Source organism: Ochotona curzoniae, unplaced genomic scaffold (assembly GCF_017591425.1).
Source record: "Ochotona curzoniae isolate NIBS_2020 unplaced genomic scaffold, NIBS_Ocur_1.0 contig_3190, whole genome shotgun sequence".
In the NCBI taxonomy this organism is placed as follows: Eukaryota; Metazoa; Chordata; class Mammalia; order Lagomorpha; family Ochotonidae; genus Ochotona; species Ochotona curzoniae.
In genome coordinates, this window is record NW_024465751.1 from 21,577,001 (window position 1) to 21,594,477 (window position 17,477).

The 17,477-nt window shown below is 38.8% G+C and overlaps 1 protein-coding gene across 6 annotated transcripts in view; it reads left to right on the forward strand.

The window, feature by feature from the left end:
- The window catches only part of ANGPT1 (angiopoietin 1), a 228,262-nt gene that overhangs the window by 136,029 nt on the left and 74,756 nt on the right, over positions 1-17,477 (forward strand). For 5 of the 6 annotated variants that reach the window (XM_040979411.1, XM_040979413.1, XM_040979414.1 and 2 more), the window contains exons 2-3: positions 3,042-3,197; positions 10,300-10,421. In XM_040979411.1, coding sequence (XP_040835345.1) covers positions 3,042-3,197; positions 10,300-10,421 — 278 coding nt within the window. The remainder of the gene's footprint in view (positions 1-3,041; positions 3,198-10,299; positions 10,422-17,477) is intronic. The other variant, XM_040979415.1, reaches the window with a different exon arrangement.

Below are 17,477 nucleotides of genomic sequence, written 5' to 3' on the forward strand. Positions count from 1 at the left end.
ACATGCAGTAGTTCTATGGACCACCGACTCTGAGAAGTCCTGGTGTTTTGCCTGAAACATAACTACATTCAGAAGAATTTTAAAACATAGCTACCCAGGATATAGCCTTGAAAATTTCTGGCATGTTGCACTTCCATCTGCATTCTTAAACTCTCCCCATGTACATCTGATGAACACTCTAGGTTTAAGAAATGTATAAGAAATTCAAAGAGGAATGCAGATGAAACAATTTAGAGATTAAGAATCTGGATGTTCCAGTACAGACTTGAGTTCTTGCTTGCTTGGGGATTTCTTGGCTTCAGTGGCCTCACCTATAAAGCAGCCTTAATTCTATGTCAGTTTGAGGTTAAAACTGTTGCATATTTTTTTCTTACAAAAGGAAAGCTACATTGCAGGTGAGTGATAAATGTCACCTGCAAATGCAAGGTGTTGTCGTCACAGAGTTTTCCTTGCCATTTTTAAGGATAATGCATCTTCATATACAGCCCAAATTTCCTCAGACAAGCAAGGAATATTCTGATAATGTTTGCGTGTTGAAAGCTTCTTTTGCTAACCATCCTAGGTAATATAGTAGTCAAAATTATTTGTGTGTCTTTGTGTATGTATTAAAGTGAAATCTGAAAATTAAAAATGTTGACTACCCACGGGTGATTATTAGGCGATACAATTTACAGTTGAATGTCTTAGGATGACTGGTTAAAATGATGGCTGGATCCAGGTGCTCAAGTGTGCTCATTTGTGTATCTGTCAACCTGTCATCATTTTTTTCCTACATTCATGACATTAGAATGGTTTTTAAGGTGGCAAAATTGGATACCAAAAGTCTCAGCTAAATCTGTTACTAACTTAATATTCACAGAGGAAAGAAACTTGTTTGACAAAAATTCTAGACCAGAGGCTCAAACATGTTATTTACAATATTCTTCCCTTCTTGAATTCATACTTACTGAAAGCAGAAAATTTGGCTCACCAAGTGAAAACATGAATCCACGCCTCAAGATGGACATTTGCTACAGTAGTTGAGATGTACCAGGAGATGCCTGCATCCTCTATTTGCATCCTCTATCAATGTCTCAATAAGATTGTCCTGTCTCCACTAATGATGCTAATTTCTTGCTACTCTAATGAAAATCAAGTAACATTTTAAGTATGTGTGTCTCAGCCAGCCATGTGAGAGATAAGGATATATTTCAAGCTGCTGGCTTCAACCTGGTTCAGTTCTGGCCTCTGAGAGTGTGTGTGTGTGTGTGTGTGTGTGTGTGTGTGTGTGTGTGTGTGTGTGTGTGTGGTGTTCTACTTCTATCTCTCCCTTTCAAATAAAATTAATTAATTGAATGAAATAAAGAAATCAGATAAGACTAAAAAAAAACTTCTATATCCATTCCTGAAACTGGGATAGGAACACTCCACCCAAAACATTTGTTCCTAAACGAAAAAAAAAAAAAAAGGACAATTTCCAAAGGAAATGTGTGATTAGAATCTCAAATGACAGATTTCTACCTGTTCTCTTAAATGAGTCCTAAATACGTTAGTTCAATAAGAACAAAGCCATGATTTGGCATAGAGAGCTTATATTTTTAGACAACTTTAAGATTTTGATTAAGTCTTCTACTTGTTTTCTAATAAACTTTCATACCTTAACCTCTCCCCCCTCTAATCTGGGAATAAAGGATGAAGGGAATTCAACATACTAAGAACAGACTCAGTTATTTCTTAACAGCCTGCGTTTGTTTCTGACCTTTCATTTATGTTAGCTAGGGGCACATTCATGCTTGATACACTGAAATAAGCAAGGCATGATGTTAGAAAGCACACTGCCAAAACTGCACAAAAGGGAATTTACATTTAGATGATATTTATTGCATACTAATAATGTTACTGTGGATTATAAAATAGTGACTGTAGTACGGGTCACTAAATCAGTAAAAATCACATCGCTGTTAATGATTTGGAACCCGGCTTGCTAAGCAGATTTGGCAGAACCGCCAAGTGGTTGAAAGTGTTGGTATGAGAGTTAAGGACTGCAGCACTCAAGTCCAAGTTTGGCTGTTTTTGCGTGTGGCCTTGGGTCTGACTTCTTCAGATGCAATCTCCCCGTATTTGTAATTGGATAATAAAATGCAGCGGCGGTGTAAGTGTTCTGATGGGGGTGTGCAGCCTACTGCTGCATTTCTCAAGCAGTGGACATGCTCAGATTTTTTTCCTCCCAGGTGCCTACCTAGCTCTTTGATGGCTAACTCACTTAATACTCCTTCTTGCCTGCAATGAGACTATTTGTTTTATAAGCCAGCGTTTTTTTTAAGATGCCACCACAAGATTAAATGCTCCCCAAGGTGAGAAGGCCAAAGGCTATTTTATGAACTGCAGTTTCAGTGCCAATTTGTGAGCTTGCAAAATAATATGGAGAAAAGTTATAACTAGCACCCAGGCACTATAGCTTATTTCTTATGTCATTGCTTATGTTTTAATATTCCTTTAAAGGCTTTCGTTTTGGGGATCTGCCCTTTTCCAACCCCGTGTCCCTTTTTCCCAGTGCAGCATGACAGTTTTATTTATTAGGAGGTTGTGTTTTTCTGAGATGAGTGGTCCATGTGGTATAATGGGAAGACCAGAGGACACAATTCAGACTTAAATGACGGCCCTGCATCTCCTGTATTGTTGCTGCATGACTTGAATTCATGACTACTCCTCTCTGTTTACTCAGCAACAGAATAAAATGAGAATGATCTTACTTAACTCATATCTTGGCTCTGTGGCTTAATTGAGTTGGTGTCAGCCACAGGAACACATCACCCAAGTGCACATTTTCATTATGATCGTGATGATGGCTTGCATGTACTCAGATCAGTCTATTAGGAATTTGTTAACAACTGGATTCCTGTGTGTTCTGCTCTCATTTCCCCAGCTCCCAGAGACACAAAGGGTCCTTGCCAGATGGCTGATTTGCCAGCTGTGTCTTGTTTTGTCATTGTAAATATCCTGTGCCCCAACTGGGAGGCTTTGCTTATAATGTAGTATGGTTTGTCCTTTATCTCTTACAGCTCGAGAATTACATTGTGGAAAACATGAAGTCGGAGATGGCTCAGATACAACAGAACGCGGTTCAGAACCACACGGCCACCATGCTTGAGATAGGAACAAGCCTCTTATCCCAGACGGCAGAGCAGACCAGGAAACTCACAGATGTGGAGACCCAGGTAGGGGCCCAGGGGCCGAGTCCACAAACTCAAATGAGAAGGCTTCTTCTTCTTCTTTTTTTTTTTCTTTTCCTTGAAATCACTCCATAAACACAGAGCACATTTCAGCACTGAGATTGGGGAAACATACACATTTTTGTTTATTAGTAATAACAACAGTGACTGCCTGACATGCTATGCATGTTTCCTTTGATTAAATGAGGGTTAGTGTATTTAGCTCTGAATGTGTTTGCAAAAACAGAGCTGGTAAAGGACTTAATCAGTGTTTAAGTTCAAATAAACATTGCCACTACCAACTGTGATATGATATGTGTCAAATAAAATAACCATTTGGGTTAAATTGATGACTTTGATATGCATTTTTGACCTGCTTTGTTTCTGTCTCTGGTGATGTTCTAGCCAAAATGGCACGTGCAGGGCTTTGTGCTGTCAGTGGGTAAAAAGGAAAACCCCAAAGGAACTGCTCAGAAATGTGTGTGCATATGTGTGTCTGTGTCTCCCATTAGAGATGACCAATAACGTATTTACTGGAATACAACTGTGGAGAAATTAGAGAGTATTTAATTATCACTTTCACAAATCCATCATGATAGTTCAATATAAATATCATTTGAATGATCAGAAATTCATCTCTTGATCTCTGAGTCAGAAGCATAATTCTTCTGCGTATCCTTTTGAAACTCACAAGATACTTCTTTATGAAAGTGGTTGACAGGGCCCGGTGCGATGGCACAGTGGTTAAGGTTCTCGCCTTGCACACCCGGGATCCCATATGGGCACTGGTTCTATCCTGGCAGCCCCGCTTCCCTTCCAGCTCCCTGCCTGCGGCCCGGGAAAGCAGCAGAGGACAGCCTAAAGCTTTGGGACCCTGCACGCACATGGGAGACCCGGAAGAGGCTCCTGGCTTCGGATCGGCATAGCATTGGCCGTTGCGCTCACTTGGGAAGTGAATCATCAGACAGAAGATCTTCCTCTCTGTCTCTCCTCTCTGTATTTCTGCCTTTCCAATAAAAATAAAAAAATAAATCTTTTAAAAAAAAAGAAAGTGGTTGACATCTGGAATCACAGCTGAAATATAGATATTCAAAAACAAGTTAGTGCTTGCTTCTATTTCATTTGTGTTAGTATCTCATTTTATTATTTAGCAATTTATGTAAAAATCGATGATAATAATATGGGCAGAATACACGAGTCAAAAGGATTGGGTAATTTCTCTCATTCATATAATTAATGGATAGATTACAAGACTTGAAGCCCAGCAGTTCCCATTTGTTTCCTTTTCTTTCCCTTGATTAACAACACTCACATTTAACTATTTGATTGGAAGCTTCAATGTTGATATCATTGGAGCAACATGTCATATACTCTTTGGGAAATACTTTTTTGCATATTATTATCAATTAAATATAGAATATCAAGAGAGGGAATAGTATATATTTTATCTAAAAATTGCAAGATGCTTTATTATCACACTAAGCAAACAGACATACAAATTGCATTAAAATCTACCTCTAATGGTATTAATTTGGGTCCTGAGAACCTCTGCACATGCCAGCTATTTAGTAATCATAAAAATACAAATCTGATGAAGTAGGTAGTGTTCCCACGCTTGTTTAAATGGGAGGAAACTAAAACAGGGTAAGAAACCCACTTGTCCCAGTGGAAGAGCCAGGAAAGGCTGGAGCACAATTTTGAAAGTCTGGTCTGAAAGTTTAGTTTCTATATCATCTCTTTATGGCATATATCTCTATGTTCCCTTCTTTCTTCTGTGGTTGCAAGATAGTATATGCAAAAAGTAAGACAGAAGTCATGTAAAGAGCAAGGCAATGTGGACGGCGAAGCAGCCACTGAAAGCCCCCATGAATGACGAAGGTGCTGCTGCTAGCCAGCTGAGTGGATTTTGCATTTCTTCTGTATCCCAGTTACATCATCCTTCCTACCTTTCCTCCAGTTTCCAGTAATCAACAGAGGAACCATAGAAATAAAATCATAATTCCATCATTTTAAGGCATTTTAAGTAGTTCCTTGATATAAGATATTTCCATAGGTACTAGATAGGACATATTACTACATGAAATCCTTCCTTATCTTTAGTAAATTAATGTGGCCAAACAGTCCTAAATCAATTCTTTCTTAAATTTCTGTCAATTAATTAGTGATGGAGTCTTTCCTCACAGCCATAAAAATACACCTCTCCAATCTTCTACTGGGGGAGGGTAAGGGCCCAGTTGCCCCATCTGCTGTTCTCTGAAATCCTGCACTGTGTTGGCACAGAGAGCACAGTTCCCACTGGCCACTTTCAGGCAATGAGTCATTGTGACAGCGATACTTAGGCCTGTTCCTGGGAGCCTAGGGACTCCTTTGGCACATAACTTTCTTAGCCAGGGGAAGCTGCCTGTTTACAGCTATATGAGTCTGTGGGAAAGAACTGAGACTCTGCAAAGAGATTACATGAGTTCCATTTTGGTTCTACTGCATGGTAGCTGTGTTGGGCAAGTTGCTTCAGTGTGCAGTAGCTAAGCTGCAGTATCCTTACTGATTCTACTCAACTCCATCACCAAAGGAGGCTACATTATGCATATAACTCCACACTATTATGGTTTCAGTACATTTAGAGAAAATGGGGCTGTTGATGTGTATCATCTATAATTAAAAATTACGCATAATAACTACATAGTACTGATAAATCATTATAGTTAACAAAATCATGACTAGGATCAGCATAAATTCTCTGACTTTAACTAAGTTCCCTATTTGTGCTTTTACAGTTAACCACTCAATATTTTATAGGTACTTTGTTTTTTTAAGATTTTATAATCTCTTTCACTTGGAATGGTTTTCCACATGTTTTTTCCTTAAGGTTGACATTTTTTTTGTATGTGAAAATTGGGTAATTGTCTTATGATTGCTTTATGTTCTGAACTTTTCTAAATATATGCTTATCATGAACTTTCATTTATTTTTCATCTTTTTTTTAATTGGAAGTTACTCATAAGGGCTAATTTTGTTGAATTGAATATTGTGTCATGAACACACTGTAAAATATATGATCACTTCATTTTGTACCTTATCAGGATAAAAAACTAGATTGGCACGCTGTCATGCCAAGTTTTACTTGGCAGGGTACCAACTTCTATCTCATTCTACCCCCAATAGCTCATTTTCCCATTGGAAATTAACAAATAACTTGTAGAAAAGGCTGCGTCACTTTGCTCATTGAAGAAATTACTTCATTGATTTTTGCCAAAGGCTGATTCTCTTGTAACGCTCTCGTCCCTTTTTCTTGTATGAGTCTTCATCTGTAATTGTACATTACCAGGGCGTTATACTTTATATTACGTTTGTTTGTTTGTTTGTGAAAATGTAACTGAAAAAAGTGAAAACAAAGAGAAGCTTTTAGACAGGGCTGACTTGTTAAAAAGAAGCTTCTTTTGGTGGGTTTTTGATTCTAGCTCAAATCCACCCTTTTTTTCAGAGTTAATATTAATTTAAAGAGGGCGAGTGGCACTTTTAAAAGTTGTAGGAGAGGCTTCTGAGCTGTGCTAGCTCACTCTCTCTGGAAAACTAATAATTTCCATTTTGAATTTTTTTTGTTTATTTCTAAAGGAAAGAAATAAAATTTTATAGCCAATAAATCCTCAAATTGAGCCTTGAATCTTCCTTACTCTTCAATAGTCTGGAAAATTTAGGCTTTGAACTTATCCCTCGGGGGATTGTTCTATATACTTTTCTCTCATTTTCTTTCTTTTCTTTTTGCTTCCCCCAGAGATATGCTTTTGGGATGTGTTTAGGCTAAGAAGGAAATGTCTTTTGTCATTTTAATGGAACACTTGGATTATTGCTAAGCTGCGAGTTTCATAGACACAGGGCAAGAAAGTGGTCAATTTATCATACTTCGCTATACAATTCTCAGGGTTGCCCACTTTTGAACTTTAGGCCTATTTTAATACATCAGTGGAAAGAGTTGAAATAAAGCAGCAATAGGGTCATGATGGTGGGGAAAGAGGAGAAGGGATTGGCATTTGTGTGTAAACATGATCTGAGACAACCCATGGTTACCATGGACTTGCGAAATTGCTCCCCACCCTTCTTCCAGGTTTAGATGCTGTTTTATATTAAGGCTGTTATAACTGAAGTTCAGTCACTGTTGTGTTAGCACGTCATCCAGTGCACCAGCTCTGAACATCCCACTAGGCTGCACTCCGCAGCAGTCCTGAGGTCCAGGCCCCTACCTCTGTGCATCTGACCTTCTTGTGGGGCAGATACATAACAAAATTGAGTAAACCTACAGGATGATTGCTGACAGTGGCAATTCCGTGAGGAAAATAAAGCAGTTACCTAATGGAGGGTGAGAGGAAAGTTACTTACGGAGGGTGGCAAGAAAGGGCCCCTCTGAGCATGACTTGGGGTTGAACAGAAACCATCCATGCATGTAAGAAGAGATGAGCATTCCCAGCAGTGGAAAGATTAAGCGCAATTGTGAGACTCTGAAAGGGAAATGAATTTGGTCTTTGGAGATTTCAGAAAGAAGGCTGTGTGACAAGAGCAAATAGAACAAAAAAGGAGTAGATGGAAGTGAGATGCAAGAAGCAGCTCATGACTGCACAGAGCCTTGTCGGTTGGTCTGAAGGCTCTGGAACGTATTCTAAAGCAGAGAAAAGCCACTGGGTTTCATTTTATTTGACAGAGGTGTGTGTGTTGCGGGGAGGGGGGATGAAAGAGATGATGGATAGACATAGACCTATCTTCCATCCACTGGTTTATTCCCTGAAGGTCTGGAACAGCCAGAGCATAGTCAGGTTGACACCAGGTGCCCAGCATTCAAGGCAGCTTTCCCACATGGGTGGCAGGTAGCCACAGACTGAGCCGTTACCTGTTACCTCCCAGGATGTGCGTGGGCAGGAAGCTGAATTAGAAGTGGAATGGGCAGGACTGGAACCCAGGGCTCTGACGTGGGATGTGGGCATCTCAAGTGACTTCTTACTGTCCTGAACACCTATCCCTCCATTGGCTGTTTAACAGAGAGCGTGGTGTCATCTGACTTTTGCTTTTCTGGTTGCTGTGTGGGTACAGACTAAGTAGAGACAGAAGAGACCGCAAGCGTTAGTGGTTTTCAGACTTGACTTATGTACAGACATTTTGAATTTTGGATTGTGCTACTCTGCTCTTGGTTCACGTGGGGAACAATAGTCACAAAATATACTATACTGGAAACATAACAATGCTGGTATCTGAAGATGCCAGAGATTATGATCGGAGTATGGTAAACAAGGGAGAAAGCAGATTTAATTGAACTATGAATGGCGTGCTTGAGTCAGTGAGATACAGTGCACCTTTCATTCACACACAATGAATGTCTCTGCTGTGCCAAATGCTTTTCCGAGGGTCACGAACACTTATAAGTGCTTCATTTCATGTCATTGTTTTATAAATTTCTACCCAGCAAACAATGATCTCAGCAGCATGAAAATGTATTTAGTATCTCAAATTTTACTTGTCTATTCCCAATCTTTGCATTCCCTACAATTTCCCCTGTGAGTTGCTTCTAACTTCGAATCACATTTTTGCTGAAAGGAAATGATGTGGAGTAGGGATATAGTTTTTGAAACCATTGACGCTCTCTTAAACTGTTTTATGTGATCAGTAATATTAAATTTTAGATCAATGTTCAGTCCATATTAATGACAACTGTGTTAATGATCCATGACAATTCAAACATTCTGAACCCCAACTCCTCCTGACATGGCCCTCTGCTCTGAGTCTATGCAGGTGGCATCCTGATTTTACACCTTGAAGGACTTGGACAAGGCAAGTGAGATCAAGTTAGATGAAATCACACACATTGAATATCAGACCCTATTTTTATTTTTAAATTATTTTTTGGCATTACTTTTTGTTGTTGTTGTTTAGTTGTTTATTTATTTGGGAGTGAGAAAGCTCCATTTGGGGTCCAGAACTTTGTTTGGGATCCAAGTATTTTGTTATGGGATAAGATAATTTTAACTGCTTTTCCAAATCCTCATCTCTATTTTTTTTAAATCACATTAAATATTGATTAGTGGGTGTTTGACAACCCTTTTAACCTTACAACAAAAGAAATTGCTTTCATCCCAACAGAATTTCTTCTCTGAATCCTACAAATACAGCTCCCTTCCTTTCAGCCTCTGGTCACCTTGATCATATCATTCTTTCCTTTCTGAAAGAAAAAAAAAGCAAAAAAGATGAACAAAGGACATTGATGTCCTTTGAGGGCGTCTTCGGGGATGAAGCATGACATCTTTGCTTGGAGAACAGAGGTTTTATGCATAGCTCACAAGCTAATGTCATAGTGAGGTCCACTACATATGGTTATCCATGATAAAGTGTTATTGAGGGCCTGGCACATGGCTCAGTTGGCTAATCCTCACTTTGCAAGTGCTAGGATTCCATATGGGTACTGGTTTGTGTCCACCTACTTTACTTCCCATCCTGCTCCCTGATTGTGGCCTGGGAAATCAGTCAAGGATGGCCCAAAGTCTTGGAACTCAGCACCCCGTGGGAGATCTGGAGGAGGCTCCTGGCTTCTGGCTTCAGATCGACGCAGCTCTGGCTATTGTGGCCACCTGTGGAGTGAACCCGTGGATAGAAGATCTTTCTCTTTGTCTCTGCATCTCTCTGTGAATCTGTTTTTCAAATAAGAACACAAATAAGTCTTTTGTGTTATCATGAATCTATTTCATGTATGTCAAGAATTGTTTGTATATTTCTAGTTAGCTTTTGGGAAGATGGGTCAAATAAGAGGTATTTTACTTTGTTTTGTTGTTTTAAATTAACTATACTAGCTAAGACTTTGCACTAATATCCAATTTGTACTTGCAAGTGTTGCAGATAAAATATGTACATAATTAGTACCGTAGAAAATTCTGGAATTTCAGAAAACAAAGACTGAAATATGAAAAGGATTTACTACTTTAATATTATCATTCAGCTACCACTAATACAAGATTTAAGACACATTAAGCACTCTTAGAGACATATTAAGAAGAAAAAAATAAGAAAAATCATGATTTTAGATTGTTAGGTTATTCACTGAACTTTCAATCATTTTATTTTTTATCTTAAGGTTCTAAATCAAACATCTCGGCTTGAAATACAACTGCTGGAGAATTCATTATCAACATATAAGCTAGAGAAACAACTTCTTCAACAGACAAATGAAATTCTAAAGATTCATGAGAAAAACAGGTGAGGATTTTTCTATTTCAAAAGGGTTTATGTATGTGCTTGATCTATATCAACTTTAGGCCAAGCTTGATGCATCTTACCAATAAAAACACGTTCAAAGTCAAATTAATCTTGATATGCTAAGAAAGCTGAACTTTAGGCTTGTACAGTAATGATTTCTACAGGATTAATACCGTTCTTTACGCTCTTGATATTCACACTTTCTATATTTTAATGTTGATTTCTCTAATACCCAGATGTTTAAAATCCACTGTATTTTGAAAATTACTTTTATGATTAAATTTATTACACAAAACATTGATTTATGTTTTCAAAGAATTAAAATACTTTAATTCTTTGAATATAAGGGAAAAAGTAGTGCTTCTTCTCATTAGCGCTTTATATGTGAGAAGGTATTTGAATTCAGAAATCTTGCTTGCATTGGAGAAAATAAAGATGTATGTACAGATTTTAAGAAAATTACTCAAAGTTAATCAAGAGACCTTTTATTACTCCTCCTGTTAACACCACTTATTCAGTGCATAGTAAGTGTCTTGGGTTAGCCTAATAGATATTATCACAATGCTGGGTTTTACAAACCGTGACTCCTCCCAGGCAAGTGAAATGACATTTAGGGATTTTGAGAGCAGGATAGCAGAAGTCTATTTTCTTTTAAGTAATTAAAGTTGATGGTTTTGGATTTAAGTTTGAAATATTTGCACGTTTTAAAATTCAGAATACTGACTTATTAGAACAAATATCTTGAATTTAATTATAGTTTCCACTGGATATTTGTCTAACTTAAAGAAATTTCAGTTCTTGTACATTATGCTGTATTAAAGACCATTGTATTAGAATTAACTAGTTAAATGTTACTGTATTGGGTGAATTAAATTTCTACCACATTTCTTTGGGATTTATTTATTTCATCTCAAAGAGAGACAAAGAAAGAGAGCTCTCAAGGCACATTAACAGGAACCTTGATTAGAAGTGGAGCAGCTGTGACTCCACATGTGATGCTGGTGGAATCCACTATGCCACAATGACAATGCCACAATCCACTATGCCACAATCCACTATGCCCAGGTTTCTGCCATTGTCTAAGCCAAAAGAGCACCTGCGAAGACCCTCCCTTCCTTCCTTCCTTTCTTCCTTCCTCCTTTGTCGCTGAGGGACCAGGATTAGCGGAAGTAAGTGTACTCTCCCAAGGTCACACAACTAGGTGATGGAAGAACTGGGGATAATATCCAGGTTTCTTTACTGCTAATCCTCATCTCTACTCCACAATTTCTTCACACTATGGGTAACCTAAACAAAAGTTCCCTCCCTCACAATAAATACAAACAACAATTAAATCCTCATGTGAAAACAGACCTGGCCCTGGACTCGGTATCCATAACAGGTCCCTCAGGCCCTGTGACCTCTATTTCTAAATCCTACACTTATTTATCTTTGTACTGTGTCATGGGGTAAATTGTGTAATTATAAATAAACTTGACAGGACTTGACCTTGAATTGGCTGTGTCGTGAAATGCTCCAGAATTGAAAATCCTGTTGAAAAAGCACATTGCATCTACGGTGATTTCACAGGAACTGGATATGTACTGGGTTTGCTTTACCTTAGCCATCCTAGGCATTAGAGCCACTAAAAATAAATGTTACAGTCATGCATTTCAAGGTGTTATTGTAAAAGCTTTGTTCAGGCATCATGAGTATGTAAAACAATGGCAATTCACCTTATTTTCTGATTTGTTTTTATAATTAAAAAAATATTACATGTTTAGTTTAGAGAAAGGAAAAAGTACCCCCCCCCCAAAAAAATGTCAAACTGTCGTCCTGGGGCTGGAGTCAACAGCTGTTGTGGCCATTTGGGAACTGGGCCAGCAAAGGGAAGACTCTCTCCCCTTCTCACTCTTTTTCTCCCTCTCTCTGTCTCTCCTTTTTGTAACTTTGTTTTTCAGATAAAAAAAATAGTTTTTAAAAGTCATTATTCTACTGATGATTGAATATTTGCTGCATATTACAAATCAAGAAGTTGTTTTATACCATACACACTGCTTTGCAACCATCTTTCTTTAAAAAGAAGTCGATTTTTGGGCCAGGCATGATAGCCTGATGGCTTACTCTTTGCCTTGCAACCACTGGGATCCCATATGGGTGATGATGTGTGTCCCTGCTGCTCCAGTTCCCAACAAGCTCCCTGCGAATGGCCTGGGAAAGCAGTGGAGGATGGTCCAGCTCTTTGGGCCTCTGTGCTCACGTGAGAGATACAGAAAAAACTCCTGGCTTGTGGCTCATGCTTTCGGATCAGCTCAGCTATGGCTGTTGTGGCCTGTTGAGGAGTAAATCAGCAGACAAGATCTTTCTGTCTCTCCTCTCTCTAGCTCTGACTTTCCAATAAAAAAAAATCTAAAAACTGAAATATATTTTTGAAGCAATAACATATCCTGCCCATATTGTTCTTATGTACGGTGCTTAATTTTTTGTGTATTCCATAGCATGGTTTTATTTCACCCTTTTGGTGTGTTTGTTACCACCTCATAAATGTTCAAAACTTTACCAGAATAAATTTATATTCTTAACTTCTGTCCTACTGACATATGCAGTAGCTCCTGGTCTACAGCACATCCCACCGTGACTGTGAGGATACCATGCACAAATTGGAGGTGGAGGGGCTTCAGGTGTCTCATTCTTAATTACCACAATGACTCTCGCTCCTAAGTTGCTGTGTAACTCTCACTCCTTCCTTCTTCTCTCTCTCTCCCTCCCTTCCTATTTCTCATGCTCATTTCATCCTTTCTTGTTGTTTTTAACAAATTCTTACTACCTTAACTGAATATTATTGTCATTAACTTTGGCTTTCCATCATGACTTGTGATAAAGCATATGGTCATGCTAGCATAAAGTTCCCTATATAATGGGCAATATTTTAAAGGACAAACTTTTTATAAGTAGTTCTCTTTTTTCTATGAGTAAAACAGTCAGACCATTAGTCCTCACAACACAAAACACCACTCCAGATCAAGTTCAGAGTGCTTCGCACAAACACGTAGGTGCTTTTTGTTGAAGACATGAATTTACTATCTTTAATTAAAATCTAATTTCCTTGGAAAATCAAGCTTTTCTTATATATAAAAATCACCCTAGTTATTACATAAGATAATATTTTCAGTTAATACCAAATTGCTTTTAAAGTGATATAGATATTTCATAATGAATCTAGAGATTTCAGGTTTATTTATTTCCCATGCTGATAAAAACAAAAATATTCCTTATATCCTATCCGCAGCACTTTCGTTTTGACTGTAAGCCCTCTGTCTAACATTACCTCCGGAGTGGCTCCTGAGGGCAGATTTTTCTGCTGTATCTCCTGGTTGTGTTATCACTGCAGTTAAGCTTCTAAGATCCTGATTGATGAAGGATCCAGAATATACATGGAGGTTTGGTGGATCATCAATTCTAAAATCAGGCATAAGCTACTTTATACCAATCAGAGCCATGCATCCGTTCTACTTAGCATACTTTCTTCTCTGTTTATTGTTATTGTCTGCTTATATACTCAGTGAAATGTGGGAAGATCTACCAAGCACTTTCAAGAGCAGCCAAAGAGTTTCACCTGTTAATGGAGAGAAGGCCAAAGTTAATGTTTTTCAAAATTTATTGATCAGCCTTACATATTCTCTATTTGATTTTTAATCCTCCAAATGCAATAACAAACTATTTCTCCATTGAGGCATCTCTGAAATGTATGAACAACGTGCCTCTAGTCAGTGAGGCCTGGTTTATATCAGCTGGTATACTCGCTGGGGTTGGGAGGGATTACCTAAATTAAGCCTTGCTTCCTCCCCAGGGAGTATGAACGTTTGTCTGGGGGTGTGAGTTACCAGCTTTGAATCACATGGGGCATCCACAGCCAAGATGATGAGCTGGCCGTCAGGGGTGTCTACCAGTACTTTGGCTGAACACGGAGGAATATTTTATGGGCAGGATTATGCTCCACGGCATGCTGAGAGATCCTGCTGATTTACATCCTGGCAAAGTAAGTGCCTCACTTTTGAGGCTGCAAATGGTATTTTGGCTACATTGGAGACATTACTCTCTTGTTTAAATAGCCAAAAACACACAATGGGAATAGGATTAACATTTGCTGTTCTGATGATTTTTCTAGCAGTCTCCTGAAGTTGACTGTAAGAAGCTTTCAGGCTTGCTTGTTGCTTTCTCTAGGATTTTTTTCTTTTCGTTGAATGCTACCTTAATCTAACATCGTGTGTGTGTGTGTGTGTGTGTGTGTGTGTGTGTGTGTGTGTGTGTGTGTGTGTGTGTGTGTGTGTGTGTGTGTGTGTGTGTGTGTGTGTGTGTGTGTGTGTGTGTGTGTGTGTGTGTGTGTGTGTGTGTGTGTGGTGTGTTTTCAAGGAAACAGCACCAAGTTGTCAGATCACTAACTCACCTGTGCGGTCAAAATTATGCAGGCAAACATTCAGCTAAAGGAGAAGCACTGATGTTCACCTTTGTCCTGAGTACCACACAGCTGTCACCACTGATCAGCTTTCTCCCGTACGTGTCCCGAGCATCCACCTGATCCGCAGACGCTGTAGCAGGGAAGGATGTCCAAGGTAGTTTCCTTCAGAAGAGCGTAATCTGAGACCAGATCTGCTAGTTTAAAGTTTTGGTCAGCTAGCCATGTTGTTAGGCACCTGTCAGCTCTGATCTCATCCCAACATTTCACAAAGGTGGAGCACAACACACAAAAAAGAATATTGCAAAAAAAAAAATTCACTCTGCCTCATGAGGATATCCAGAAAGTGAATTTGGCACCCCCTGTACACAAAGTCATGATGTGTGAGGTTTCTTGGTAATTATGCTGAATATGCAGAGTGATGATGAGGGAAATCTTTAGTAAGATTATTCAGAGCAGAGTGAATTGTGAGGAGCCGTCATAGATACCCACCTGCTACCTACTCTCGTGGTGAACAGCTGTGCCAAGAGCCTTACATTCACTAGCATTAGTCATCCAGCCAATTAGGCAAAGTATATATTGTTATTTCCTGCTTTTCACCCCAAAACCTGAAGTTTACCAAAGGCACATAACTTGCCCATGAACAATCAACAAATATGGGAGAACAGAAAACAAACAATGGTTTTCTGTGTTTTTGTATAAAACATTTCCAATGTGATACAGCCTCAAGTATACTTGATCAAGTTACCGTATTAACACATACAGAAATGTGAAAAAAAGGAATACACCACTTGCTTTTGGTCTATCATTATATAGGCCATTATTTAGTTCTTCTTCCTTTTTTTTTTTTTTTTAATCTGAGGCGGTTTATTCCAGCGGGGCAGGAAAGGGGTGGAGGTGGTGGAGAAAAAAGGGGGGGAAGGGAAAAGAGGGAAGGAGAAGAAGGTCGGAAGAAGAGAAAGAGAAAGAGAGAGAGAGAGAGAGAGAGAGAGAGAGAGAGAGAGAGAGAGAGAGAGAGAGAGAGAGAGAGAGAGAGAGAGAGAGCCGTTGGAGAGGTGAAGAGGAAAAGGGGAAGGGAGGCTGGAAGGAGAAGAGAGAGAGGAGAAAAAGCCGCACCTGGGGGGCTTTATGTCTGCAAGGTGTGGGGGATGGGGATTGGGAGGGATGAAGGCGGACCCCAGGGGATTGATGCTTGCAGGTGAATGCCTAAGGATGATTGGTGAGTGGGCGAGGATGGGGAAAGCAGCTGGAAGATTGGGGGTAGGATTCTCAGGTGGAATGCCAGGTTTCATCTGATTGGTGGATGGCTGGACTGGAGCGAATTTCATGAGCTGTGAGGAAGAAGAAATGGGTCCAAGGTGGGATATTTGAGGGGCGTTGTTGTCTATGGCTTCTAGGAGCTGTTTTCTATTGGCAGTGGTTGCAGCCAGGTGAGAGGAATGGGAGATGGAGGGACGCTTCTAGTCCTGCAAGAGAAACCTAGTTTAAATCTTGTGTCATCTACAATGTGACTAGTAGGTCTTGTAACGGAATGTTTTGAGTGCTGTGCTTTATGTTCTAGGCTAGATGTCTTCCTGAAACTCTTAGGGCTTGCAACGATTAGTAAAGTATAATTTTTTAGAAAATCTAGCACTTGCCTGCTTCCTAGCTAGATCCAAGATTACTATAGCATTTTCAAACGTCAAATGCAATAATAGCTAAGGTTAGGCAAGAAGTCAGCTTGCATTTACCTGTCCCGTGATGACTTTATATTTGATGCCACATGCTAATCCTTTCATTGTTTCGGATAACAATTTCATACAACCCAAAAGGTCTCATGTGTTCCATTGCATTCATTGGGTATGTTTCAAAATTTGGGGCTTGAAGTAGTTAAGTTAAACTGATAAATCAAGTCCATCGTTTTAAACTATTTAGTTCTTCTAATATTGCAATAGGAGACTTAAACTCTTTTGCATTTAGATTTTACTCGACCTATGTAACAAACCTCATCTATCTTTGAGATGGAGCTCTGGGAAGTATTTAAGTTGATTTGATGTGACTGAAGCTTATTAAATTTCAAGATATCAAATCATGCCTTACAAGTGAGTTATTATGACAGTATAATCAAGCAGTGTTGCTTTAATATTTACTGAGCCTAAAGAAATAAAGTTACTTTCTAATTAAACTTATTCTTCTTTTAGTAAATTCTTCACAAAATACTCCAGTAAAACTTCATGGACTTCTAGCAGTAATCTAAATTGAATTATATTACTATTGAATATCAGGGAGGGAAAAAAAAAACTGTACCATCCCTGGTAAGCATAATATTCACAGATTCTGATTGAATAAAATGTTGTCTTTTTATCTTAATTTTAAAATACTGAATATATTGCATATACATTTTCCTTTCTTTTAAATTTTAATAACCTTGAAATTTAAATAGGATTCTGATCAAATTATAAATCCAAAAGGCTTCTGAGTTATTCCCTTTTCCTTGGTCTCCCATAAAGTACTAATAATTGTTGATGCCATCAGATCTATTTTCTTCCTAAGACGTAAATCAAATAGATTTCCTCATTCAAGTCACCCCAACATTCTTGTGTTCTGTACTGGAGGAAGTTCAAGTTATTCAGCACAGAACA